The sequence below is a fragment of the Thunnus thynnus genome, chromosome 23 (assembly GCF_963924715.1).
Source record: "Thunnus thynnus chromosome 23, fThuThy2.1, whole genome shotgun sequence".
In the NCBI taxonomy this organism is placed as follows: domain Eukaryota; kingdom Metazoa; phylum Chordata; class Actinopteri; order Scombriformes; family Scombridae; genus Thunnus; species Thunnus thynnus.
The window spans coordinates 20,619,044-20,644,731 of record NC_089539.1 but is presented as its reverse complement, the minus strand read 5'-3'; the positions used below and the strand labels follow the sequence as shown (position 1 = coordinate 20,644,731).

Sequence of the window (25,688 nt, the reverse complement as noted above, 5' to 3'; positions counted from 1 at the left end):
AACCTTTTGACAAGTGAATGAATCTGAGCTCAGACTACTTAATATGACTGACAGCTGCTACAATTGGTCAATTAGTTGCCAATTATTACATTAATTGCCAACTATTTTGATAATAAATTAATTATTTTTAATCTTTTCTCAGAAAAACAGTGACAGTAAACTGAACATCTGTTGGTCGGGATAAAAGATGTTTGATAACGTCATCTTAAGCTTTTTCCAGCACTTTCTTTCTTTCTGGACCAACAACTAATTGATTAATTGAGAAAATAATATTCAGATTAATGGATAATTAAGATAATTGTTAGTTGCAGCTCTAATATGACTGAACTGATATTAAATGTTAGCCAGTTCAGCTTATTTTGCTTCATATGTTCGTTCACGTGTAGCGAAACTAACAAACTCAGACATCACACAAGACATTTCTTTAACAAAATAGCTTTTTTGTTTTTTTAATTTTTGCTCACATTTTTTTGGGCAATTATAAAAAATAAAGCATTACAGTAAATAACAATAACAATCACTGATGAGCTACTCTGCACAGGCATCCCTAAAAAAGACTCATTGATGCACCTTAGTGGGAAAAAAAGAAATTTCCCTTTTAAAGTTTATGAAAAAGTGCAAGAGTGCTGAAAAAGTGCTGAAAAATAAAAAATAAAAAAAAGATTATGTAGTAAACAGTATTATTAAAAAGTCTGCAGCTACCCAACATCTACCTGATTACAGTTCAGTACAAATTAATGACATAAATCACATCAATGTAGTTGTTAATGACACAAATATATTTTCTTTGACTCCAGATTCGTTTAAGATTTCTGAAAAAGTCAACTTATAAAGATAAAACATGATTTAATGTTGTTTTTTTTAATATAATGCACTGATCTGTATATACACACTGATCTGTAAATGTGTTGATTTGTGGATGTAATGCTTGTCCGGTTGGGTTTTTTTATTTGCATGTAAACTGGATTTGGCAGAAATAGACAATCAGCGTCCTGAGTCTCGTTTCCTTCCTCGTACCAGAGAGACGCCTCCAGAATGATGTTTATCAAGATGACAGTCGTGCATATTTGAGTCGTTTCCGCTTCAAGTCAAACACAAGGAAGTGGCTCATATGAGTCAGCAGATCCTGAGGGTGCAGCGTGGCGGGTTTCACAGCAGAGAGCGATGTGGAGCTGATCACTGAACATCATCCTCTTCCTCACTGTCAAAGGCTGCTTCCTGCACGAGAGAAATAAATATAGAAAGGAGTTATTTTAAAAGTTTTTATAGGTATAATAAACAGTTTAAACATAGTATTAATTGTGTGGGTGTGTGTGTGAGACGTACGTATCCCCCCTGCTGCTCTGCCCAGGATGAGTAATGATTCTGCAGGTATGTGGCTCCGAAACCGAGCAGTCGGTTCATCGGCAGCGTGTCGACCGCAGACAGACGACTGGTGACCTGCAGGAAACGGAAACATGTAAAGTGGTGGTTAAAACAAAAGAGACATTTAAAAAGAACAATAGTCACATATATAAGATCCAAGTGATGAGAAAAGATTCTGTGATTGTGCAAATGAACTTGCTGACACATCGCAGGAACAATGATTGACTGTGTCAATGTTTCAACAGAGTCAGAGATGAACGAAGGTGAACTCAGACCTGTGAGACTGCAGATTGTACAGAAATGGGAAACGTGCTTAAATTTATACGTTTTATGAAGACGGAGCAAATATTCGCAGGATGTAAATGTGAATATATGCGAAGCTGTGCATTCCTGAGAATATAGTTGTGGTCTGAAGCAAATATTCACTTTGCTGTAATCGCACAAATTAAATGTTTATTGACCCTCTCAGTGCAAACAGTAACTTTCACACTGAGAGTCCACTTGTGTGACAGTTCAGCTCCTGATTTAAAAAAAATTGCCACTAAATCCATTTCTTTCAGTAATTTTCCTCTGAATTCTCCTCTTTTCTCTTCTGGTTTCTGTACGTTCATGAAGTCGGCTCAAAAAGCAACATGATGAACATAAATTCCTGTCTGCTCATATCTTCTTTGACTTAATATCTAGCTTTGCATAAAGTCTGAGCACATCTTAATCGATTAGACAACACTGATTCATTCTCACTACTTGTTTCATGCCAAAAAAAAATTACACAAGAAGCATCAACGGCATCTTGACAGGCTGAAACGTATCATAACTTGTCAGAAAATGTCACTGTTCAACTTTCCAGTCTCGACTGATTAATCCTCCAGAAAGTTAAATCCTCCAGGAGAACGAATCGGCAGACTGTGTGTCATGTACGTGACTCAGTCGGTGAGTTTGTTTAGAAAGCAGAGCGACGTGCTGAAGGTTTAACAGACTGACATAGAATCATTTTACTTGAGGTTTGTGTGACACGGCAACGTTGTTCTTACCTCACAGGTCACGGCGATCTGGGTCTTGGGGGACATTTGTGGCCCCGGAGCGTCTGGGTCAGGGGTCCAGAGGCCCATCCTCCTGAGGAGCGTCGTTATTAACGTGTCAAAGAAACGGTAATCCCTAAAAAGCTCCGCGGCGATAGATGCGTTTTTCAGCTCCTGGTGGAGACAAGAGATATTTTCTGATTAAATGTACACATCTCACTTTGATCTATTTTATTATCTTAAAAGGAAATAACTGACATTATTTCATAAACTACTACAGATCTTTGATTTGTTACTTTGACATAAAAAACTCATCTTTTGTCTTTTAGAGCAGAATTGGGAATAAATTCAATGATCTGGTGGCTGATAAATGTCACATCTCATAAATACTCAATGATAATAATAATAATAATAATAATAATAATAATATCCAAAAGGTTGAGGTGATATTTATTGTCAGTATTTCTTACTCTCTCGTTCAGTCTGTCTCCGCTCTCCCTCAGCAGCAGGCCGATCACTTTCTCCACCTCGTCTGTTGAACACAAACACAAACATGATTATCAATCAGCCTCAGAAAATACAAACAAACACATTGATGAGACGTTTACAGACTAACAAACATACTGCAGGTTTGAAGCCGCAATATTCCATAAACTGCTGACTTAAAAAAGAAAGACAGGACGCGTCATCACGATTGTTGCTCCAACATTATCTCAGTTTAACAGGTTTTGTTCAACAGATGACTGAACTTTAACATAATTATATTAATGTTGTTAAAAGTTGATTAACGTCCCCTAGAAATAAACAAATAGTTTTACAAAATTAAAAATCGTAGTGCTAGAATAGAAAAAGTTAATGAGAGCAGAGTCACTGCGGTTTCAGAAAGCAGACTGAACAAACTCTGAACTGATGAACGTCAGATGAGAAACTCAGATTTCGGTTTCAGAACAGCCGATCAGATTTCAATCAACTCTGACTGAAGTGTGATGAATGAAAAAAAGCCAACGTCAATGGAGCGCCGAGACCGCGAGTTACCATGGCAACAGGTAAATAAAAAGGCAGAGCCTCCATTTTACTACAGTGGATGTAGAGATATCTATGTGTGTGTGTGTGTGGGTGTGAACGCTGCCTGAGTCAGAGCCTGAGTCAGAGCGGGAAAAACCTCAATAAGTTTACACAATAAAGTTTTGAGTGTTCCATTAATTAATCATTTATCAACCTTATATTTCCTTAATGATGAAAAAGTGGAATCTGACTGCAGCTATATTACATTTTAAATATATTTGTTCAGCTTTAATCTGACAAATAAAAACACAGGAGGAAGCAACTGAAGATGAAAAATATAAAGATTTAAAACATCTGAGACGTGACTGTAGCTCACAGTCTGATCAGTAATAATGTGTCCTGCTTGATATACGTAGATTTTATATTATATTATAGGAATTATTCATTGATCCTACGTGTCTAAAGCTTCATACCGATATTTTAAATGTTAACAGATTAAACATTATGTGCAATAAACATTTCAGGTCAGGAGCTGCTGTAATAAACTGACAGAGTCTCAGTGTTGTAAGAGAAGAACATTCATAAGTTTGATGCTGAGGATGAATTCACACTGTGGAATATTTGAATGTGAAGACAAAGATCTCTGTTTAAAGAAATGACTGATGCAGATAAAAGCATTGACTTTGGAAAGTCCCTGAGTAACTAAACTCATATCCAACCAGGATTTAGATTCTGACAGACAGTAAAGCTCCACTAATGAAGAGCTTTGATGTGGACTGAATGAACGAGGAAATGAATGTCTGGCTGTCAGAAGGAGGAGACGCAGAGAAACTTGGTTTGTTGAAGAAAACCTGCCAGCAAGCAGGTTAGCTTCACAGAGTTTAAGTTCCATCTCTTTCTGGAACTGAAACCCAGAGTTTCATCTCAGAGTGAACAAACTCAAAGTTTTCACTAAACCTGCTTTCTGAAACAGGTCTCAGCTTGCATCTTATGTTTTGAAAATATAGAAAAGCAACGAAGCTTCTCTCCCACAATCTTCTTTTTCGTTCTATTTCCATTGTTTCGGTTTATGTTCTTTCTCTTAAACTTTATTCAAAAATGGTGCTTACGACATGTCAAACCAGCCAGTGTGTTCAGTGTCATTTTAATGTCGTACAAAGATAGTTTGGTTCGTAGTTATCGGCCGTTATGTCGTCCACAACAGAGAAAGGCTGCTCAACTAATATGATGAACTCCATCATCTTGTTAGTGATCCTTTAGCTTTGGCACCGTTTGTGGGGAATTTCTTCCTGTTCTCAAACGCTGTGGTCATCAAGGAGTCAGTGCAAAATTCCCACACGGGAATTTACACATTTACTTTCACTTTTATTTGAAAACAAAACACACACACTCGTTGCCCTCTGACATCATACCAGAGTCGTATTCAGCCAGCAGCTTCTTCTCTGAATCTGCAGCTGCGTGGCTACTGTTGTCCGAGTCAGTCCGCAAATAACCAACAACACTTATCCAGCAACACAACAGATAATTATCAGTCATTGACATCAGTGAATGTCATCTTATTTGCCGACAGCGAATAAGATGAATAAATCTGTGCATCTCTACTAACAGTCAAATGTAATGAACTACACCTGCTGATGGACATCAAGGTGAAAGAAGCGATTTACAACAAGTTCAGAGCAGAACTCACCGTCTGGAGCGTCTGACTCCACCTCTGGAGGAGTGAACGGGATTTCATCTGCGATCTCCGTCAGTCTGCTCGCTACCTGATCAAACTGATCATCTTCTGTTACGTCATCTGAAAGAAATGAAGACCACACAGATAGAAAAGTTAAAAAGGGAAGATACAAAACAATAAATACAGCCCCGACTGTAAGTAAAAGCCCGTATTTTGACAGGCTTCTCCACACAGATAAGAAAAATGCCTCCTGTGACGAATCTGTTACCAGTCAAAGATTAAACCGCCCTGATGAGACCTGACGAGACCTGACTCACAGCTCACGAGGTGATTCTCAATGAACAAGAACCTGTACCTGCACGTCTGTGTCTATATTTATGCCTTTTGACCCAGTTTACAAAGGCTGAACATGTATTTACACCTGGGCAAAGGTACAAAAATAGATGACTGGCAGTCAGAGGTTTTATGACTCAGCGGGAATCATCACTTGAATCATATTCTGTTGAAGTGAAAAAGAAACGAGGGGAAGAAACTCAGTTCCACAATTTATTTTAACCTTTTCATTTCAGTTCATACCAGTAAACGTACAGTGTTATAAACTTTGAGGGATATTTACTCAAATGACCATCAAAACTCTGACAGTTTTGGAACCAAACGTGTGTATCTATCTTACAAAAAGGCTTCATGTGGGGAAATGTTAGTTTAATTAATCAGTTAAATGTTGTCAGCTCACCCAAAAAAAAAAACAAAAAAAAAAAATCAGTGATGTAAATCAGTGGCGGAGATTTTTGGTAAAACTTTTAAAAGTCCTTTGACTAAATTTTAAAAAAAGAAAAGATAAAAAAAGATTAAAAAACAAAAAACAGCCCAATTATCAAGTTTCACTGTCACTGTCTGCTTCAATCACCTGGACCTGCTATGAACTATTAAACGTCAAATAATGATGTTGTTTGATGCCTGATATGATCTATTCAAAGTGTTAATATCTGACCTTCATGTATGAAATATGTTACAGTTTATAAAATATCTAAAATGTCTCTTAATGAGGAAGATTAGTCTTTCTATTCATCTTGTTCTCTTGTGTATTGATGAATTCACTGACAGACCTGGCTGTCTCCTAATCACTGCAGACATAGTTGGCTCATTTATTAAACATGATGTAATCCGTAGCAACAAGGTCAACCTCGACATTTCATTTAGCTCACGAGGTTCCAGTTCAGTAAAAGTTGCTCTCAGCAGCTTTGTGAATTTTTCTTAAGTGGAAACTTTTAGTTGGAAACTTTCAGTGCCACTGAGGACGACTCCTAGTAGAAAGATAAGAAACTGATGTTTCATACAACATGTGGAGATCTGCGTATACTGGGGTTATACTGGGGTTATACTGGGGTTATCTAAGATCCTGATACTCACCTTCCGGAAAATCAACACATCTGACCACTACATCATCTGGACTCTCAGGTGTTTTCTGTGGTTTCTGTGGTTCCTCATCTGTTGTCTGAGGTTTGATGCATCTGAAAATCTTTGGCAGACGTTTCCATATCTTCTTCCCTCCCTTCTTCTTCTCCTCCTTCTCCTCCTCCTCCTCCTTCTTCTCCGGTGCTTCATTTTCAGCCTTGGCTGGCGTCTGAGGTGAAGACGTTCCATTTGAATCTAAGCCACCATTTTGTGCGACCAGTTTGGGTGATTCAGTGCTGGTTTTCCTTCGTCTCCTCTGTGCGTACGCCATCATGACTCTGTACTCCACCGAGTCGTCCATGCTGTCTGCGTCTGATGTAGATTTACAGTCTGTATGGCTGGTCGGGTCCTGGTTGGAGATGGGGTCCTGGATCTCAATGTGCCCGTTTGCCATCTTTGTTTACTGTAAGACAATAAAAATCATGTGGATAAAAATTAAAACATGTTGTAAAAAGACTTGACAGCTACAGTCTGATGTTTTTTGGGTCTAATTTCACGCTGCCTTCTAACTAAAGCTGAAACTAGTAGTCATCAATTACTCATTACAACTATTTTTTATTATTGCTCATATGATTGTTTGAGTAGACTGTTAGTTGCAGCCCTAAATGAAGGATCAAAATACACTACGGCAGTTATTGCTCAGTTACAGATACTAATTGACTGATTATTTCAAAAGATTCATTTTATTTTGTTTATGTGTACTTTCTGCACACATTAATTATGGTGTAGTTATTATTTTTCATATTCTAACTTAGTATTTCAAATGTGCTTTCAATGTAAGTGATGGAGGCCAAAAATCCACAGTGTGTCCACACAGTCATTTAAAAGTTGATGTGAAGCTTATATGAGGCTTCAGCAGTCTGAGTTAGTCTATCAAGTGGATATCTGACACATTTACAGTCTTTTTAGCATCAAATTCCCTCTTTGTGTTTCCCTGTTGAGCTGCAGTGGAAGGATAGTAACAAAAAGTGGGACTTTGGCACTAAAAAGACTGTAATGTTGAAAGATATCTACTTGATTTGATTCATTTGGGCGCTGAAGCTTCATATTAGCTTCAGATAAACTTTTAAATACATTTTTGCACAGGAGGAGGACTGTGGATTTTGACCCCCATCACTTACATTATAAATGCGTTATGAAGGGATCTTCTGATGGTCAGTATGAGCAAGAGGAATGATTAGAGCAAGAAAAACATGTTTAAAATGTTCGTTTGACTGTTGTTTTAACAAAGAGTTGAAAAATTGTGAACCTGTCCTTTAAATTTAACTCAATTTTAGTTATTTTTCTGCCACTTTTTCAGATTTTTTGTCGCCATCTGGTGGAGTCAAACTGAATTCAATCTGAGTCATGTCGAGGCATGTCGTTCCTGTCACAAGCTGTAAACCACAAAACAACCTGTTGTCTGATTAAACACATGACAAAACATAGTAAACAGCTTTAAGGATAAGTTAATTAGCTGTTAAGTGATATGTTTACTATAAAACACCAACTGAGAAAGTTGTTTAAAAAGTGTTACCGTCGTTGAAGAGTTAGAAAAGTTTGTATTACGACTGTTAAACTGTGGTTAGCGTTAAAAGTACACTTTTAAATGACCTGAATTAGTATGTCTAACCGCACGTATTTCACCATAACTGTGTTAGGAGTAGTTAAATGCCACTTGTTAGCTTCTTCGTCGACACAACGTCTTAAAAAGTACAAAATAGAGACGGAAATGTACTTTTTTCTTAGCCGTTAGTTGTCTAGTTAAACGTTAGCCGGTAGAGACATGACGGTTAATTAGTTTGAGTCATTGAATCATCAACTTTTTCCAGATGTAGCGACTGTCAAAATCCACCAAAACGCACTTTATCCTAATTTTAAATACCTTTCTGCATATATAAAATATTTAAAAACGTAAAAATAGGAGAACTTACGGTCCTGATGGTCAAAAAAAGACAGGAATATGAAGAGAAATACACTCTGTACTGTTTTCCTCGACGGTTGCCGAAGAACTAACCGCCACTCAGCTGATCTGTTTTTAAGTATCATCATATGCGTGCTTACGTCACAAAACGTACAGACGCAGCTACTACATCACTGAAAAAAAGGGGCTAATTTTTGTCTCGTCCATGATCATTTTAATCGAAACGAAAGCAATAAATGATCATGTTGAGCCAAAATGTGACCGCAGTAAGAGTATATAGTAAAATTCACTTACACAATGTTGAAATATAGATTTTTCTATCTATTTTCTTTCTTTTTTTTTTTTTTTTAACAAACACAAAGTGAAACCAACCCAAACAAGTGACACAGCAAAAAAAGAAGAGAAGGGATTTCAACTTGATTTATTCTAAAATGATAAGATTTACTCAAATGATGTTACAATTGTACAATCTGGCATGCTTTGTCATTATGCCTTTCAAATGTATATACAGTACATGTTTTATTTTCTTCCCATAAACATTTAAAAATATCCACTAAACTAAACACAGTTTTTTTTATTCAAGCAGAATCATCAAGAATCTCTTAATGTTGGTAAAAGACTGAAAGCTGCTTTTGTTTTGAATGACATTTTCACTGTTAAAATAACCTTGTTTAACATCAAAATACTTTATTTATGGTATCCAGTACTAGAGAGAAAAAAATGGGGGATCAGTGACAATCAGAAAGTGAACTAAAATAAGAAAGAAGTTTACATTCATACAGATATTTCACTTAATACAGTAATGATTTTTATAACCAGGGTCTGGGTCAATCTTCACAGAAACCTGGCACATTTTTAGAAACACCAGAAGAGGGACCAAGTATGTGCACATCCAGGCAAATTATTCAGGTGCAAGACAAAAAAAATAAATAAATAAATAAATCATTTCAGAGTACAAAGAAGTGAAGTCTGCACACTGTTAATCTTATTTGTACTCTGCATATTTTAGAAACACACCTTGCACTTGTTTTGATGATGAATGGGAAGACAAAGGATTCCTACAAGGTTTTACAAAAACGTTTTCTTGCAAATAAACGCCTTTCTGCACGTTCACTGACATGACGCATGCTGTTGCAACGTCTGATTCATGAAAATACTTGCTAAAAAGCTTCAAGACTCAGTCGCCGTGCACGCTAACACAGTCATGTTAAACCTCACTGTCGCCATAAGAGGAACCTCAGATTCAAGTTTGACACATTTTTGCCTGGTTTTCTGAATATTTAAGCTCTTTTTTTAACCGTCTATTATGTTGTATGTATGTTGTCTCTGAAACTGTTAATATTCTTGTGGAGGCCCCCACAAGGTCGCAAGAGGGGTAAAAGGAAAGGATGATGATTTTGGTGTTTTTCTGTTGAATTGTTAAATAATTTTATCTCATCAGGCATTTAAAAGTTAACAATGTAAAACAAGACAACCTGTGACAAAGGATCACAAGAAGATTTTGGTTCTTTTTGAGCAAAGACAAACAAAAATAGTTGGGAACACTGGTTTATACAAACCTGTAAACTTGTAAATTAAAGTAAATTAATCTCAGTTTAAATTACTTCAGATACTCCAATGCTTCTCTGCACACAGACTCATTTAAAATTAACTTTCCAACTCCGGTTTTAGACATATTTTATTATAATTAGTAATAATTACCATTTTGAATGTTTCCAGATGCACCAATTCTGCCTGTTTCAACAGTTTATAATGTGATTTGAAACTTGAAGCCTTGTTTGGCAGATACAAACTCAAAAAAACTACAAATATCTTGAGACTTAAAGTTCATTTTTGACCTTTAAAAACAGAAGTTGGCCAAAAAAATTCCCACCATAAATGTCCATTTAGTAGCTGTTCTGACGCTTTCACTCATATCACAAACATCCCCTATAATATTGTCATGAAAGACGTGTAGATGTTCACATTTCTAGTTTTCTCGTACGTTGGCTTAAAACCGAAAGTTAACTTGTAACTTGTGACATGTGATTGCTTGACCAACAACTATGCAGGTATGTTTTCCTCTGTAGTCAAGACTTCCTGGAAAACCCCTAACGTGACTCAGCTGGGTGTGCACTTCAAACCTTATTTGACTTCAAACCGTATTTGACTTTACGGCTACTTGTAAATTCTGTTGGACTCGTGACACATTTGAGGTTGTCCTTTCACGGCGATCTGGGCGATTGTTTATGTCATGGTCAGTGAATTGTTAGAATAGCAAAAATGTTTCAGTACGCCGTACAATGAAACCGCACCCTTTATCATAATCTGATGTCTTACGATCAAGTTCTTATAAATTCAGTATGGAGTTTACAACCGAAAAACCACAACGAAAACTGAAATATTATGCAAGTTCCTGTAGCACATCTGGAAAGTGTGAATGTCAAATAGATAAAAGTTGTTTCTAATGCCAGTGAACTGTTACCAAATACTGGTATCCCCTACAGTGAGGACTTCTACAGTTAAATCATAGTAATGGCTAATAATGATTAACAGAAGTGAGCTGTTGAGACTGAAGACAAAAACATATTAAAAGTTACCAGACAATAAAAAACCAAACGGCTTTTAAAGCAGCTGATGTACAATTTCAAGGCATCTTTCAAAAGCTGAACCAAAACAAACCCATTAAAACCCAACATGTTTGCTGTTTTGTGAAGGTTTTAGTTAAATACTCTGCTGTACATTGTACCTGGATTATTTATATAACAAGGCCTTCATTTTGAAAATGATTAAAAGATCAATATTACACATTCATGTAACTTCTCTTATTAGTAGCAGAAATGGTGCTTAAGTCCAGCAGCGAAGAACAGTGAGTGGTAAAAGATTTTATCACTTGGGTAAAAAAAAAAAAAAAAAAAAGTTTAAATATAATTTTCATAATTTTGATCAAGTCCAACACACCATGTATCAGCTTAACTCCACCCGTCTGGACTCCAGATGGAGTAAAACAAACACTGAGTTATTGGGAAATAACTTCTCACATCTGATATGAACCTGCAGCAACTAAAATTCTACTTTATTTTTCCACACTTTAATTAATTATTTGATCTTATCTTTCTAGTATTCTTACTATAATTGTCAGTTTTTGGTTTTATGAGTTATTTTTTGGTTTCATTTCAATAAGCTGCCACGACTGAAAGTTAATTCTTAAGCTTTGAAACAACAGCTGACAAAACATCACCATTAAAAAAGGCCCATTTAGTAGCTGTTCTGGAGCTTTCGATTGTATTACATAAGCCTCCTCAGTAGCTGGAAATCAGAAAAAAAAAAAAATTGAAATCTGAACATGTATGAACTCCACCTGCTGAGGAAGATATTTTGATACAGTTGAAAGCTCCAGAACAAAAGAGCTAGTTTGTGGGCCTTGTTATAAGATTTCTTTTAATTTCTTTTAACTCAAAACTGAAAGTTTGGCTGTGAAACACTTGATTTGTTGATAAAAGGCAGAACTGTGCAATTTAGGAAATGTTTTGTAACTTTATATTTGTTAAAATTTACAGGGAATCAGGTTTCCAGTTCGAACAAATGATTGTTTTGTCTAGCGGCTGAAGAAACAGGAAACTCTATTAACAGTGCTGAGGGGGATTTCCCAAACAAACGTTCAAATAGAAAATAATATCAGAGGCTGAAAAACTACAGCGTCAATTCTCCTTTTAACAGATGATGCAAATAAAGCAGGTTTCAAGTAATCCCATCGTCATCATCACCATCATCATCAGCAGCAGAAAAAATAAGAAATACAAAAGCAGAACAACACATATCCAACCAAAGAGGAAACTCAGGTATCAATCATTTAAAACTATAATAATTTAATAGTTTAAAACAACAATAATGCCATTTTCTATGCCATTACCAGAAAATAATCAGTCCCATGGAGGTAAGAAGAATGCCATGCATAACCGACGCTGATGAGAGACACAATTTAATACAAAGTCATGTTTCTACTCAATAGAAAGAGTGATAAGCGTGTGTGGGTCATTCAGAACGGGCCTAGCTTATTACCACAGTTCATAGAAAATGTCATCACCATTCACAGAAACTTCAGTTTAAGGATTTCAATTTACACACATCTTTTTTTTTTTTAAATCTATTTTTATAATCTCCAGACACTCAGGGGAAAGTCTCAGTGTCGGATGTCTACACCGGTAGCCATCGTAGAAGTCCTGCGTCGTGAATATTTATGGAAAAACAAACATTTAAAAAATGCTTAAAATGTGGATTTAGTCAAAGAGGGAGAGAAAGTTTTGCGTTAAAATGTAAAAATATGCAGTTAAAACACATTTTATATGACAGGAGCCACTGATTCAACTTGAAATGGTTTAAAATAATTGTCCTAAAGCAAAATCAGTTCAATGAATCGTCAAACAAAACATTTCTTATATTAAATTGTCACCATGGTCACAGAAAATACTTGTTTTTGATTGGCTGTATATCGGAGCATCAGAGAAACACTGTTCAGGTGTGAAACCAAACTGTGTGACCCGATCAATAGCTGCAATAGCTGTTGCCAAAAAAATGGTGCCTCCATAGTATTTAGTCACAAATTTTAATAGCTACTGACCAAAACGTGTCACCTAATATACTGTATATGTATTATCTGTAGAGCAGGAACACCTCATCTGTCAATATTTGGTCGACCTTTAGGTTTTTTTCATATAGTTGATCAGTGTCTTGTCAAGTTAGATGAGCAGATTGGTCCCGCTCTAATATCTGTTTGTTAAAGGGGACATAACATGCTATTTTTATACTGTTGTAATGTCAGATGTCTATGTTAAACATGGTCAAAGATGGTCCCTTCAGGTCAAAAGTCAGGCTTCAGTCTGGTCTGAACGCTTATTGGAATCAAAGGTCTAAGGACAGAGGATGTTGCTGTACAGATTGTTGATATTGGTCTATACAAATAAAAATTGACTTGACTTGACATCAGATTGTTCACACGTGGCCGTCTGTTCAGTAGCCTTTGTCGCTAAGGTCGTTCACGTCGTCCACTCGCATATTTCGGATCTGATTCGGGCTCCAACATGTACGGATGTATTTGAGAAGTTGACATTTCGAGTAAAGATCAAGAAACCGAAGCAAAATCCCGCTGATACTGTTTGTTTATGTAGCCTCTGGAGCTGGCAGAAGCTGACCAATCAGAATAGAGTTGGCTCATCTGGAGGCGGGCCTTAAAGAGACAGGAGCTAAAACGACCTGTTTCAGACAGAGGTTGAACTGAGGGGCTGCATAAAAGGCCAGTATAAGATAAATAAGGAGTTTTTAACTGTAAATCATGCAAAGATTTTAAAGTAGAGTCCCAGAATAAAAATATAGACCTGGAAATGTGCAGGATACGTCCTATTTGAATGTATAGCTGGACCAGAACCCAGTTAGCTTAGCGTGAATCTGTCCAAAGTTAACACAATTGGCCTACCAGCACCTCTAACGCTCACTAATTAACACGTTAAATCTTGTTTGTTTAATCTACACAAAAGAAGGGGTTAAGTGTAAGATTATGTCTTGAAAATAGAAAAAATGTGGACAAAAAAAGCAGCCTCACTGTTTGACAGCTGTACTTTTAAATGAAACTTGCTTAGAAATTGAAGGAACTGGTAAATCCCTGAAATCCTGTAAATATGGTGAGCAATGACTCATAAATGTGGCTTTGAGCAATACTGTAAGTTCGTAACTATGTAGGAATTTCAGAGGGAATGTGTGACAGGCAACAGGAAGGACCTCTATGATGGCTACAGCTAAGCCTTTAAAATGTTCAACGTCTCCCACATCCAGCTGGGAAAGCAGCTCCTATCAATTTAGTTTACAACGGGTTATATCAAAACAAACCTCGCAGGGCTTTCAAATTAAAAAAAAAAAAAAAAAAGTTAAATCCATCGACATACATGCACACAAAAGAAAAAAAATAAAATAACAAGACAATCATATACCCAACCAGCACTGAAGTAAAATTGCACATTCAATACTCCTCGGTGCTAAATGGTCGACTATGTTAAAAACATTAATGTAATGTAAACGATTAATAGAGAAATGCAAAAAGACGTCATCTATTCATATTGCATTGAATATGGCTCAGATTTTTTTTTTCTTCTTGGATAAATGCTGCAAACACACACACACACACACACACACTCGGGCATGTGTTATCGAGGTACACACACACACACACACACACACACTACTGTAGTTATGTACATGCTGCACAGAGGGCAGAATAAAGAGTTTCTTCCCTGCTTCAGTCTCTTTTTGTTGCAGTTGTACTCGCTTCTCTTTTCAAGATTTGATATGGAATGAGGAATATTATCACACACACACACTAACACACACACACACACACAAGTTGCATGTGAAAAGCTTTGTCGGGTCAGGAGTACCAGATACACACAATCCCACTGCGAAAAGTTAAAATATTTGTTTGGCAGATGTTTGAAATGAGCTGATTATGCTTTAAATGTCTATTTTTTTAAATTTAAACACACACTGGTTTTATCTCCTATAATCAACCAGCTGCATTTGCTGAACGTTCGCGAACACCTGCGGAAGGATTCGTGGTTGAACTAATGTGTTGGTTTTTCCTCCGATACTGGTCCCTTCTCTAAATTCAGATCTGGTCTGGTCTTCCCATCCACCCCTGATATGATGGATTCAGCCTTGTTTTGTTTGTTTACACATTTATGAGAAAAACTAGTTTGGATGCAACATTTTGATTTAATTGTAAGTAAAGTTTTTTAGCTGAAAGTTTTGGTCTGATGCTCTGAATTAGATTGTTTTCATTATTGCTGCCAATTGTTTGGTCTATAAAATGTCCCTCACATTTTCCCAAATGTTTTTCTTTTTCTTACCAACAGTCCAAAACCAAAAGATATTTAATTTAATGTCATAAATGACCAAGAAAATCAGCAAATATTCACATTTAAGAAGCTGAAACCAGTGATTTTTTTTTGGCATTTTTACACAAAAACAAAAAAAAGACTTAAAAGATTAATCTATTATCCAAATAGTTTACAGTTTTCTGTTGATTAATCCACTAATTGTTTCAGTTCTACAAGAGATAAAATAATTTATCGATCTTTAGAAGAACCTTTAAGAAGAGGATTATAAAAAAGAAGGTAGAGATTTCAAAATAAGACCACCTGGCACCCAAAATCTGGTTATTAGAAAATAACCTTACTGCATAAAGCATATTTCTGCAGTCCTGGCTGCATTACATTGGCTGTAATTTTATATTTCTGAACTTTAAACACTATATTTTACACTAAGACCTCTCAGCCCTGGAAGCCAAATACTGGATCTTTACAGTTTTAGCTCCAACAACACCAGCGGTTCCCAACCTGTTTGGATTAAAACAAACTAATGTCGTCACAAGCATTTCAACCAAAGAGTGAATGTTTTTCTTCTGATATTGTTGCATTTGAAGGAATTTTTAGAGACTTGAAGATGTGAATCAGTAATTCACCCAAAAAAAAAGCAAAAATTTGAGAAAAGCTGTGAATTTTGTCTCATTTCTGTCTCATGACTTTAATCATCTTTGGACCCTCCAGGTTAGGAACCACTGGACTAAACCCCCCCTCCTAATACCTCTGTACAGTCTGGCATTTCTATTACTTATTACTCTGATGGTTTTATGCTGTTTATATATGATTTTCATTTAATTCTCTTTAAGGGCGATTGTTCCCTGTAATCGTTTTGTTGTAGTTTTTGGTATTTTTACATGTGAAACACTTTGCAAGTGTAGTTTTGAAAGGTGCTTTTACTTCTTTCATTCCTTCCTTACTTACTTAAACTAATGTGTAACAATTAAAAATAGTTATCACAGCCCTTCAATGACTCAGTAATGGAGACGCAGAATGAAACAACATGATTGAAGTCTTAACATAATTTAGTGTTAAAACAAAAAAATATATATATATAATCAGTTTTGGAGATTAATGAAAATGTTTTAACCAACTAATGTGATAAACACTGCGATCATTACATAAACTGTGGACTGGATGTGACACTACATCAGCGTAATGTCTTTGGCACACAGGTTTTATGGGGTAAACATATAAACCTTTAATATGTCCATCAGTTCTGAAATGAGACTTTATGTTATTTTGACGATTTTCACACTTTTCGACCACCGTAGAAGTCTTACCCCCTGTTTTTTTTTTTTTTTTTTAAAAATATGATCCAAATAAATCCTTTACAAGATGAGAGACGACGTGTTTTTTTCCGGCTGGTCAAAGTGCACTTGCATCCTGAACCGTTAAGAGTCCCACTGTACAATCGATCACTCAATCCATCAATCAGTACAACCAATAAATAGAATATGAATAAATAAATACAAATAAATAGTTGACCATTAAAACATTTTCTCCACTGCGGTGCTGTTGTGAGCTGAAGCAGTTCACTTCTGTGGTTTTGTCTGATTTTTCCCTCCGTCTGTAGAGACGCTGGAGCCAAATCCAGACTCTGTTTGTTTGTTTGTTTGTTTGTTTTCTTTATACACTTTTCTCTCTCTCTCTCTCAGAGTCTTCTCCACTACGAGTGTGTGCGGAGTCCAGAGAGACAGAGTGAGTGAGAGAGTGTGTGAGTGTGTGTGCGCCTCAGACAGCGGTCTCCAAGTCTTCGTGGGTGGCAGAAGATTTGTGTTGTTGGGTGCTCAGGTAGGTGGCCAGCTCCGAGTCTCCGACCGCTTGTTCCGCTGGTGTCTTCCCCTGGTGGACACACACACACACACAAAAATACACGTTAATGCCTTTCTTTAGTGTGCTGTGAGTTGAAATGAAGGGTCATGACTGAGGTGGATAAAATATAGAAACAGACCTCAATATAATGCAGTCCACATCATCACCACAAATTACAGCCTTGAAAATGCCCACAGAGGTTAAAGGGAACGTATCATATGCACATTTTTAGGTCTATATTTATATTCTGGGGCTCTACTGGAATATCTTTGCATGATTTACAGTTCATAAAATTCTTTATTTATCTTATACTGGCCCTTTATGCAGCCCCTCAGTTCAGCCTCTGTCTGTAACAGGCCGTTTTAGCTCCTGTCTCTTTAAGGCCCCCCTCTGTTCTGATTGGTTAGCTTCTGCCGGCTCTGGAGGCTACGTAAACAAACTGTAGTAGTAGGATTTAACTTATTTTTCTTGTTCTTTACTTGAAATATAAACTTCTCGAATCCATCTGTACATCTTTGAGCCTGAATCTAAAATATGGACGACGTGAACAACCTCAGCAACTTGACTTGATCTGACTTTTGACTTGCAGGGAGTATTTTTACATATGTTCACCTCAAGTTTTGGACCTTTGACCATGTTTAACATAAACATCTGACGATATAACAGTATAAAAATGACAGAAAATCACAAAAAATGATGTGCATGATATGTCCCCTTTAATCAACGTCTCTCTGACAAGGTATCAACAAAAACTGAACATTATAAGCTTCACAAATACAGGATTACTTGCAAGGCTGTTGTATCGATTGCATTAGAGGTTCACTGCACTTACAGGTGCATATATTAAACTGGTAATTAAGTATATTTTACAATCAAAGTCCTTCAGCATCTTCAGTCCAATGTAATATTATTTTTTTATTGTTTTGCCTGCATATGGCTGAAAAGGTCAAACCTTCAGTAACACGTGTGGTATATAAACACCTTTATTGTGTTTCAGCTTGTAAACACTGTCACGCTTATCCGTCTGTGAAGGATACAAGCCAAAACAAATAAACTTGTTCTTCTACTGTAGAAGTGCGGATGGAAGTTTAACCTTTTTCTCCTTCTACATGAACCTTGGACCGAGATAAAGTTGTGCCAGAAGTCATAATCTGTATACTTAAGCTGCCAACACACAATACTACTGTATCACAATTAGAAAAGCAATTTAAAAGTTTGATAGCTGAACAGATCTGTATTAAAATACAGCCTTTCCTTCCTGGTTTCCTATAACATTAAATATCCTGTCCTTAAGTGTTTTGTATAATATCTGTGGAGGTAGGAGTGACACTGTGGACTACAGTACCTGCACTTCCTGTGTAGCCATATTGTTTTGTTTTAACTCCATGTCTGTATTTTTACTTTAAATGGCTAAAAGGTTTGAATTTGCGTGGCCTCCTATCATCCCCAGCATTACAATATAATGGAATTTCAACAAAGTTTTCTTTATTAAGATTTATTTTTGAGCACTTTAACTTTTACTGGACAGTTGATAGTGAAGTGAAGAGGCAGAGAAACAAGGGGAGAGAGAGAGAGAGAGAGAGAGAGAGAGAGGCACGACATGTAACAAACATCGCCAGCTGGAGTCAAACCAAGGACGTTGTGGTCATGTGACTTGTGATGTAACCTTTTGGCTGCTCCTGAATGTAGTTTTCAATCAACAACAGCACTTTGGTGCACAAGAGAACTGTGACTGAAATATGTTATAGAAATGCTAATGTAAGTGACTTTTTTCACCCAAAGCAGCTCATGATTTGTCATGTTTAGGGGATTTAAGATGCATATCGTGTATGAAAATTGCATATTGATTGTGATCAAATTCATGTAAAAAGATCATTGACTGTAAATAAATATGGACGACATGTCTCAACTACCTATTGCGATTGAAAAGTGAAGCCAAAATATCTCCTTTCTGGGAGCTGCCAATATAAACATTCACAAAAATTGTTTGTGGTTTAAATGCAGCCAGTTTCTCTCTACTCTTTATTTCCTGTCACTCTCTGCTACCAGCAAATACATGCAAAAAACCCCCCAAAGTAATAATCTTGAAGATGTTCATTTAAATAAATGTCTGTTAAATCTGTTTATCTATCGCTGAACGAGGTAACAGAACAGTGATCGAGCTGACGGCCCACTGATGAAAGCTCTTGCATTTGCAGTTTTTACGAAATGAGTGTAAATAGCGACATTCCCGGGAAAAAATCACAAGCGGTGCACAGTTAGTGACGCGTTTTCCATCATTCAGCAGTGGTTGGTCTGCCAGAGAGGCGGAGCTAACGCAACACACCTGCAATTACCGTTTGATGCTTCCAAACAGAACAAAAAGAGAGATCTTCGAGGTTGTTAGTTTAAAAAAAAGCATGTTTCTGTTTATCTATTTGATGCAATCTGTGGTTTCTGCTCTCACAACAATTCAAGTATCTTAACAAAGTGTAAGGGGATTTTTATAGCTGATATTTAACCATCATAAAATTCCTGAACCCATGTGCAGATCAGGTTGATTCCTCCCTTGTTTACACAGTTAATATTCTAAAACAGACCTGCTTGACGAGCTGAAGAATGTTTCTGTTGAACAAAGTGAAAGGAGGAGAATCACGGTGTGCAGTGATAAGCTGGACTTACAGTAAACGTGTGTATATGTTTACCTGGAAGTTGGTTTTCTCGAGCGACGCCCCGGCCTCCACCAACAATCGACACACGTCATGTTGCTTCTCTGAGGCGGCTTTGTGCAAGGCGGTGTCCCCCCTACGTACACACAAACACACACACACAAATACGTAAGAACATGCCCCTGCCTTGGCATAAATTGGTTTTAGATTACTGGTACATTAACCACATTAACAGAAAGGAAGCTGCCATTAAAACAGAAACCAGACAGCTGTCATACTTCTCTCTGTCTGCCAAATCCAGAAGCACTTTGGAGCCTGAAGAGATAAAAAAACAGCATAAGACAGAAGAATTTTCTGTTGAAGTCTGGAGGACAATGTAAAATAAAGCTGTTGGAGGCGTTTGTTGACAGTAATAAATGTGATTTATTGATGTTAAAAATGCAGCATACCACTCCTTTCAGATAATCACATGCATATATCTACACGCTCACCTTGTTGCAGTATGTAGCTGACCATCTCCGCGTGTCCGTTGTGAGCGGCTTTATGCAACGCTGAACAACCTCCAGAGTCTCTAACCAACAAGCTGACGCCGCGACGGACGCACTCCGACATCTGGAGATTGACAGAAAAGAAAAAACAAACAAATGTTTAAAGTGAACTGAAGTTACATCCACTAAAAAGTTTTTAAAGTACAGAAGAAGCTTTTATTTGTAGCTTCAGGGTCAATAAAGGTGAAAATAGGAAGGAATGTTAAATGACTAAGTGCTTAATGTTTATTATGGTGTTTGTCTTATTCCATGACACACCTTTCAGTTAAACAATGTCATCATGTATTGTTGCAGGATTCATTTTTGGTTTGTTTATTCTCTTTGTCACTGCTGTATCAAAGTTCCCCTTTTATTCATCAAAGCCTTTTCCTCTATTTATTCCCGAAAAACCAGCGTCTTCACTTCCCAAAAGTATTTTGAAGCGAAACCATTTTAAATTTAAGAGGTGTTTTCCCAAAAGCACTGAAATTACAGACACTCTGAAAGGATTGTAGGTGAAGAAGAGCCTCCTACCTGCTAACTAATGTTTCAACTAAACCGCTTGTTGACTAATTATTACTACTGTCTTTTGTTTATGGTGCTTACGTTGTTTGGCACATGCTTCTATACAGTAAGCCTGATACAGAAATGATGATGTGCATGAAAACCTTCACAGCTTGATTTTAGATTTACGGAAGAGAAACATCAGCTGCGGTAACTTCCACCCACCACCACGAATGATAATAACAGACGGTGAGCTGAAAGGTCAGACTGTAAATTAAGCTTGTTTTTATTCTGTGTGATTCCAGATATAAAACACTTACTGTATACGTTGTGATTTATGTATTTTTTAACATATAATACAGCGTATAGACAGTTAAATGTTACTTTTCTCTTCAGTATCTCACAAAAAAAGAAGCTCTTAAAAGTAAAAGTGCTCAACTCTTAACTTCTAAAGATTGGTCTTTATCAGGAAATGTGGCCCTGAAATGTGAAGTTACTTTGCAGCTAAAACCTTTCAGATACTGTGTGTTCAGCAGATTTAATGAACTGACTTTGGGTGCTTCATATAAGATAGTGAAAGAGAGAAGCTGAAGAGATTTACATATTTTGTGAAGGTACGATTAAACTTGGCAGACTGTTTCGTCGACACAGACAGGTTAAACTGGTTATAATTACACATTCCTCGACAGTCTGTACTTTACCATAGAGAGATCCCCACAACTCGCAGCTGTCAGCAAAGCTGTGAAAACACAAAAAACATATGTTCATCATGTGAGGTCACGTTACAGTGTGTCAGTTTCCACTTGACACACTTGTGTCTGTATGTAAACACAACATCTTCCTCTTCCCTTGGAGATATCTGCTACTCTGCTGACCGTCTGCGGTAAAGATGTTTAATTCTTTGCAAAGTTGAGGCATTTTTACTCAAACTGGTTCAGCAAGTAACGAAACAAACCTCCGCTAAAGATGTTGACTGTGTTTGTTTATTTATTCTGATGGACAATGAGAATATTCAACGTGACTCTTGTTTTGTTTTCAAAACAATTGAGGATATAAATAAAGGAGGATATGTTTTCATGTAACTTCCCCTGGAGTTTTTCCGAGGTTGGTCTTAGTTTGCAACTTTCTGTTTCACTTTCTCACAAACATTAACATCTGCTCGTGGTTTGTACAGTCAGGTCAACGTTAAAGGTTACATCCTTGTAGCGGAATTTTTTTTGTTTATTATCTCTGGAGCCATCAAACTGCCCTCAATAGTACATCTAAAAACATTGAATAACAAGAATGATTAACTAGAATTACCTGTGTCTACTTTGTCTTGTGTGTGAGTAGCATTTATACTGTAGAGTCTATGATTGAATACAAGTGACTGATGGGGAAGGGTGTAGTTGAAAAGGTTCAGATAAGTAAAAATACTGTAAACTGTGTTACTTCCTTGTTTTTTCTGATGATGAGTCATTTTTTTGTATCTGGCTGTTACATAAGTGCTGTATCAGCAGATTTTAGAAAGAAAAACTGATGCAACCTATAGTACAACCCTTTACTGATGAATTTAAGACAACTTTATCCAACCAAACAATAAAACAGACATGTCATGACTGTTTCTGACTAAATATGAAGTTTTAAGTTATAACAAAGCAGAATAAGAAAAAGTACAGAAGGGAATTTTTAAAAGACATTAAATCCATTTAAATTTGATGACATAGATACAAAAAGTTGTACACTTTATTCTGCTAATCTAGAAGTGTGGACTGTGTATTATACAGTTATTATACACGTGTCTGTTGGAGGTCAGTGTACAAGACAATGGGAAAAGACATGTCAGAGCATGTGAGGATGAGGAACACCATGTTCATTAAACTGGAGAGTCCCAGGAATTACAAGAGAGTTATTACTGACACAAGACCAGCTGATAACAAGGTCACAGTCAACTTCCCCAAAACAAATAAGTCTCTAGAGAACGCTATTGTTATAAACTTCACAAGCTTGATAGGGAGATTTCTGAGGAAGGACTGACAACCTCTGCGTTGCAACATCTGCAAGACTTTGACTTTGTACATCTAGATAACCTTTGACCTGGTGATTGACATTGAAATCAGGATATTTCTTAACACACAAAATTGCATCTTAGGAAATTATGAAATAACATCCTTCTAGAAAGTATAAAAGGTTATAGTTTAACGTTCTAAAGTGATGACAACAACCTTAAACTACAGCTGCAAACCAGTTTTTATACATTTTTAAACGTGTTTGTGTGTGTGTGTGTGTTATACCTTGTTCCTCAGGCGTCAAAGGAGCACTGAAAACAGAAATTACAGACAGAATTAATATATGATTGACTTATGTAGCTAAAACTTTATTTTGCAATGATTATTCTCCATCATGGATTGACATTTTAATCATCTTTTAGATTTATTGATTAATATATAGTGTAAAATGCACATCACAAGATCTCCGAACCCACAGTGATATTTTAAATATGATTGTTTTGTCCAAAATAACAGCCCAAAACCAAAAGATATTAAATTTACAACAAGATAATTCATCAACTGATCGTTATACAGTATATTTAAACAACACACGTGTAATATATGTAGTATTTAGTCATAATTTATACAGAAACACATGTATATCAGTTGAGAACAGACTGATTTATAACCTTTAATAGTGCAAACAGACCAATGTTTAAACTGTACATCCATTAAATCAGTAATGTACATGTGTATCAAATGTGTGGGTGCATGTAATCTATGTGTTTATATTGATGTGTGTTTTCCAGGTATTTCAGGTATTTGCCGTGTGTTTGTGGACATACCCAGCAGTAGGTTCCACCACCAGATCGGGCATCCCCGTGGACGACACCTGGCTCACCACAGGTCCCTCGTGGTCCAGGATGAACACCTCGTCCTGACAAATCTCTGTTACGAAGTGGAGGTGCTCCTACAAACACGCACACACATGACGTACAGAGGTAGATATGTAGAGTAGAGACACGGTGAAGTCAGTAGACATTTGACTGATACTAAAATAATTTAATATTTTAGTGAACAATGAAAACATCAGTTTAGTTGCATCTGAACGGCTTTTTTACATTCAGCCACCAATAAAATCAATAATCTTTTTACCTGAGCCTTGTCGATGCGATAGAAGCGATCAGCTGATGTGGCTGTAGAGCAGAAACATGCATGTCAACAAGATCAACTTCTAGAAATATATAAGGATTGTCTGTCTAACTTTTACATCACTTTTACATCCATTTCACTAGAATAATCTACCAGCTCTGTTGATACTTTCAAATCCAGGCTGAAAACACTAAACTTACTATAATTATTCCTAATTTCACCGGCTGGGAACCCAAATCACTAATTGTTTTTCTCTTTAACGTGAAGCTACTCCAACCCTGTTAAAGCTTTATGATCTCTGTTTTAAAATCAATAACCTAAACCTTGTGTTGTGATATTAACACTACTATCTGTATATATGTGTGTACTTTTACTTGTATTATCGTGTGCCTCTTTTTTCTTCTTTCTTATTGACTTGTAACGTGTACAGAGACTCTCTGGGTGCATTTTAAATAAACTGAATTTGAAGTTGAAGTTTTATATGAACTATGACCCTTAAGTGAGGTGGAGTGATAATAAAGAGGCAGATGTGTAAATGTGGATATTGAAGGATAATAAAAGTACAGAACAGATTTATTTTACATGTAAGGATCTAAAAATATGTACTTTTGAATGTGAATCCTGTTGGAGGGATTCTAAATCTAGTTTTTGCATATTTTTTTATCTAATAAAATCTGTATTAGCGTCCACATTTATTACTTATCATAATGAAAAGATTCTAATTACGTTCTTGTATTTAGTGCTTTGTTTCTCAACCTATAGTACAACCTTTTACTGATGAATTTAAGACAACTTTATCCAACCAAACAATAAAACAGACATGTCAAAACCTGACTGTTTCTGTCTAAATATGAAGTTTTAAGTTATAACAAAGCAGAACAAGAAAAAGTAAAACAGGACATTTTTAAAAGGCATCAAATCCATTTAAATTTGATGACATAGATAAAAAAGTGTTTCAGTCACTCACAATCCAAGAAGCTCCAGTTGGGAGAGAGTCTACTGGATGAACTGGTCCTGGGAATGCCTCTGCTCTCATCCTGATGAAGACAAAGAGACACTGTGATCTTTATCATCCCTTCACTGCACAATAATCTAAATACAAAAAGGTTAACACAAGAGTTATTGGAAGGAAGAGAAAGCAAAAGAGAGACACAGGCAAAGAAAGAGTAAAGGTATTTCTTTTAAAGAGTTTTGTTTTTGTAGCTGCGGTTGTACAATTAATAACAAGACAGACAATCAGGACAATGAGGAGCGTTTATTGTCATTCATATTAGTGTTAAACTCCCTCCTTTATCACAGCTACTGAATATGTTTATATTATTACTGTTTATATTTTAAAGACCTACATTATTCTAGTGTGATAGGAGAGGATTTTACTCAACATGGGTGTCAGTTTAATGTACTTTTCTTCCTTTTTGTAAGTAAACTCTTCATTTATTATGGTGATATGTGTCTCAATTTTATGTTTCAAGGAACTACGAACACACCTAGAAACATGTAAGAGCTACCACATAACTATCCAGGTGCTTTTTTAGCATGTTTTCTGACATTGTTAGAATTATATTTGAGGTTGAAAAAGTCCTTTAAATCATAGTTATTTTAGGCATAATAAATAGTCTAATCAAGAAATTATAAATATGTAACAAACAGCTAATCTAAACCTTTTTCCTGCAGAAAGACACCCAAAAGTCGTATACCTGATAGTGCACTCTGGGGCCAGTAGATGGCGCCTGGTGTAAATCCTAGCAAGCACAGCAGACAGG

At 36.4% G+C, this 25,688-nt stretch overlaps 2 protein-coding genes across 11 annotated transcripts in view; both read right to left on the bottom strand.

Annotated features, from left to right (window-relative positions):
- Positions 1 to 419: 419 nt before the first annotated feature.
- On the bottom strand, positions 420 to 8,535 carry LOC137175887 (apoptosis facilitator Bcl-2-like protein 14). Its single transcript, XM_067581813.1, has 7 exons — positions 8,433 to 8,535; positions 6,475 to 6,922; positions 5,077 to 5,184; positions 2,855 to 2,916; positions 2,397 to 2,558; positions 1,327 to 1,440; positions 420 to 1,218 (listed from the first exon to the last, which is right to left on the bottom strand). The coding sequence occupies exons 2-7, from the start codon at positions 6,911 to 6,913 to the stop codon at positions 1,177 to 1,179; spliced, it is 927 nt and encodes a 308-aa protein (XP_067437914.1). The 5' UTR covers positions 6,914 to 6,922; positions 8,433 to 8,535; the 3' UTR covers positions 420 to 1,176.
- A 293-nt stretch (positions 8,536 to 8,828) lies between these two features.
- dgki (diacylglycerol kinase, iota) overlaps positions 8,829 to 25,688 on the bottom strand; it is an 80,638-nt gene continuing 63,778 nt past the window's right edge. For 8 of the 10 annotated variants that reach the window (XM_067582522.1, XM_067582523.1, XM_067582524.1 and 5 more), the window contains 10 exons: positions 25,623 to 25,667; positions 24,893 to 24,962; positions 23,929 to 23,969; positions 23,619 to 23,743; positions 23,077 to 23,102; positions 21,505 to 21,542; positions 20,264 to 20,384; positions 20,051 to 20,087; positions 19,809 to 19,908; positions 8,829 to 17,154 (listed from right to left, as the gene is read on the bottom strand). In XM_067582522.1, the coding sequence (XP_067438623.1) occupies positions 17,044 to 17,154; positions 19,809 to 19,908; positions 20,051 to 20,087; positions 20,264 to 20,384; positions 21,505 to 21,542; positions 23,077 to 23,102; positions 23,619 to 23,743; positions 23,929 to 23,969; positions 24,893 to 24,962; positions 25,623 to 25,667 (714 nt within the window). In that variant the 3' untranslated portion in view covers positions 8,829 to 17,043. The remainder of the gene's footprint in view (positions 17,155 to 19,808; positions 19,909 to 20,050; positions 20,088 to 20,263; positions 20,385 to 21,504; positions 21,543 to 23,076; positions 23,103 to 23,618; positions 23,744 to 23,928; positions 23,970 to 24,892; positions 24,963 to 25,622; positions 25,668 to 25,688) is intronic. The other 2 variants (XR_010925850.1, XM_067582525.1) reach the window with 2 other exon arrangements.